The sequence below is a fragment of the Grampus griseus genome (assembly GCF_964374135.1).
Source record: "Grampus griseus genome assembly, chromosome: X".
NCBI lineage: Eukaryota > Metazoa > Chordata > Mammalia > Artiodactyla > Delphinidae > Grampus > Grampus griseus.
Genome location: NC_138999.1, coordinates 61,643,474 through 61,646,231, shown reverse-complemented (window position 1 = coordinate 61,646,231; position 2,758 = coordinate 61,643,474). Strand labels below are relative to the sequence as shown.

Below are 2,758 nucleotides of genomic sequence, written 5' to 3'. Positions count from 1 at the left end.
CAACTCCTATATCTCAGTGCCTTACAACAAGGGTTTATTATTTGCTCACACACACAAACCTAGACACAAAATGAAAACATCCTCAGATTTTCACATGCATGGATAAGTATATGAGCGTGTCAGTATGTTCACAATCACGAATCCAATAAAACCTCTGGCAGATGAACATATGGACTCACACAGAACCCTATTTAGAGACTGATCAGCTTAGATTGTACAACCCTGTTTTCATAAGAGACATTAAAAGGCCCTGGGATCCAAGAAAGTAAAGGATGGAGGTACAAGAATATCCATCCTCAGTCAAGGAATTGCCCCGCATAAAAAAACGGGTCTGAAAGCTTATATAAGCGCCTAAGGGCTTAGAAAAAGACGTTAAGAATTTTGGACATTAAGCATTTTGCAAATGCATACATAGGCAGTATTTTAGTGAGTTCTCCCCCTCTGGGCTTCTAGCTCAAGGGGGAGATGCACCCCAGGTGTCCATTAGGCAGAGAAACAGAGCTGGCTGGCGCAGGTCCAAGAGAGGGGTTAGGAGGCTGAAGTCCTCTATCTCCAGCAGGAGCTGTAGACACGAAGAAAGGGGTCAGGGTCAGGTCACACCCATTTTCCCTCCTGGCTCTCCCCTCTTTTTTGTTCCACCCAATCAAGGCTTTGTCACCTGGACTGTATTGCACAGAACTCTTCCTTGCTGGTTTGCCCACCTCAAGTCCTGCCTCCTCCAAACCCTCCATCACAGCCACCACATTTCTTTTTGTCAAGCCCAGTGTCTCTGAATATGCTCCTCCCTAGTTCAGACATTCCCTGGCTCCTCATCACCCACAGTGGCTGATCTAACCTCCTAAGCCTGGCATGCCAGACCTCCGTGACTGGTAGCCTCTCCACCCTCATCCCCTCTGTTCCAGCAGTTCCTTCAGGGTGGCTGCTTCACTCACACTCCATACCGAATGCACCATTTTGGTCTGGTCGTGCCCAGCCTTCCCTCTCAGCCTCCCCAGGTGTCTATCTCGCCTCCAGTCCTTCCTCCCCAGGCTCATCAGTGAGATACAGCCGCAAAACACGACTTGTGAAGGCATCCATGCTCCACCTTGAGACTGGAAGCTCCCTGAAGGCAGGAACCAGATCTCCTTCTGCACTAGGCTCTTGCCACCTATGTATGTCCTCCCCAGGTCACAGCAGACTTCAGGGGTCTGGATAGAAAGTCCTGGGCTGGGAGTCAGGAGACCTGGTTCTTCCACTTGATATGCTGCATGCCCTAGGGTAGGTCCCTGCTACTCTTAGGGACTTGGTTTCCTTATTTCTTGACATCAGGGCACTGGACATTTGGTGTTGAGCACAATGCTCGATAAACGGATGATTCACTGAACAACCATGTACTGCCACTTCAAGAGTCAGACTGAGGAGCTTGGCTGCCTGGGCCCAAAGAGGTTCAACCCCCAACCCCCCTCCTACTCTGACTTCCCAGTCAGGCCCTGCTTAACACAACCGCCTCCCATTTCCCAACTATCCCCAACCCCATGTTCTCCTTTCAAAGACCAGGCTACCTGGTGCAACTCAGGGCTGGAGCACAGAGATGGAGCCAGAAGGGGCCTGGGAAGATTCTCTCAGAGCCAGCAGAGCCTCGGCCGCTTCCAGTTTTCGCTGCCACTCTGAGGAGGCAGAAACCGAGACCTGGTCGGAAGCTTTGGGAGCCTGCGAAGCAAAGGATGTGAGAGAATGGGAGCTGGGAACCCACACCTCCCCCGTGCCCCTTCAGTCCCCAGCTACCCTGAGGCCTTCTGCTCTTCTCCTTCACTAAGCTTGGCCCCTGCCAGGGTTCTGGACCCCACAATTTCCCCAGAATCCGTGGCTGCAGTAGAAGGGGGTTAAGGGTGGCACAGGGCTGGAGGATCAGAGTTGAGCATCTAGGAACAAGGAAAGGAGAAGCCAGGGGATTTACCCCTCTGGCAGGCACATACTACCAGTAGAGAGAGAGGAGCAAGGATTTTGCAATATCTGCATGTGGGAGTCTGAATGCCAGCTGGCCATTAGTCGTTGTGGCTTGGACAAGTCCGTTCCCCTGCTTGGACTGTCTTCTTTTCTGTACCTTTCTTTTTCTATATCTTTCCTGAGACACTAATTCCTCCCAGCTTTTTCAAAACTCCCAAGGCAACAGTAAAGATTATGGGAAGTCAGAGGTGTCTGTGTTTTAATCTTCAAGGCACCTGGAGTGACGTGATTACTGTCCCTGTCCAAGGACTGGTTCTTGCCTCCATATTCCCCAATCAAGTTTCCCAAGGCACTTGAAGGGCCAGCTTGGCTCATCTCCAGGAACTTTTCTCTGACGGTTATTAGACTCTCGCCTGGGTGAGATGGTGGGCCTCACCATCATGGCCCCCCATCTCAGCAGGAGCTTCTATCCCATCGATTTGTTTCATGTGGAATAACAGCCTCCAGTTGTCAAAGGCCTGCTATGTGGCAGGCCTTGTGCTAGTCCTCTTGTCAATGTTATAGGTGTAGAATATTGTCCCCTCTCAGTACACTGATAGGAAAATAGAGGCTCAGAGATGTAAAGTTACTTTTCCAAAGTCTCACAAATTGGAAATGGCAAATCTGGGAGAGCTCTGTCGTTGCCCCATAGTCTGAGATGCCACCTTCTCCTCCTCCTCCTCCTCCTCCACTTGCACCGCACTGCCTTCACTTCCTCTTTCTTGCTGCCATGGCCTTAACCAGAAGGTTGGGCACTCAATAACAAAATATACAACTAGCTCCATGGTCCTTC

General features: G+C 50.7%; 1 protein-coding gene across 1 annotated transcript; it reads right to left on the bottom strand.

The window, feature by feature from the left end:
* Window positions 1-449: 449 nt before the first annotated feature.
* Window positions 450-2,368, bottom strand: LOC309817540 (doublesex- and mab-3-related transcription factor C1-like; the record flags this gene model as incomplete). The annotated part of the gene is given in 5 exon segments (XM_082646834.1): window positions 450-562; window positions 1,542-1,551; window positions 1,555-1,689; window positions 1,841-1,901; window positions 2,220-2,368. Coding segments are annotated over 5 exon segments (468 nt in total).
* Window positions 2,369-2,758: the final 390 nt, after the last annotated feature.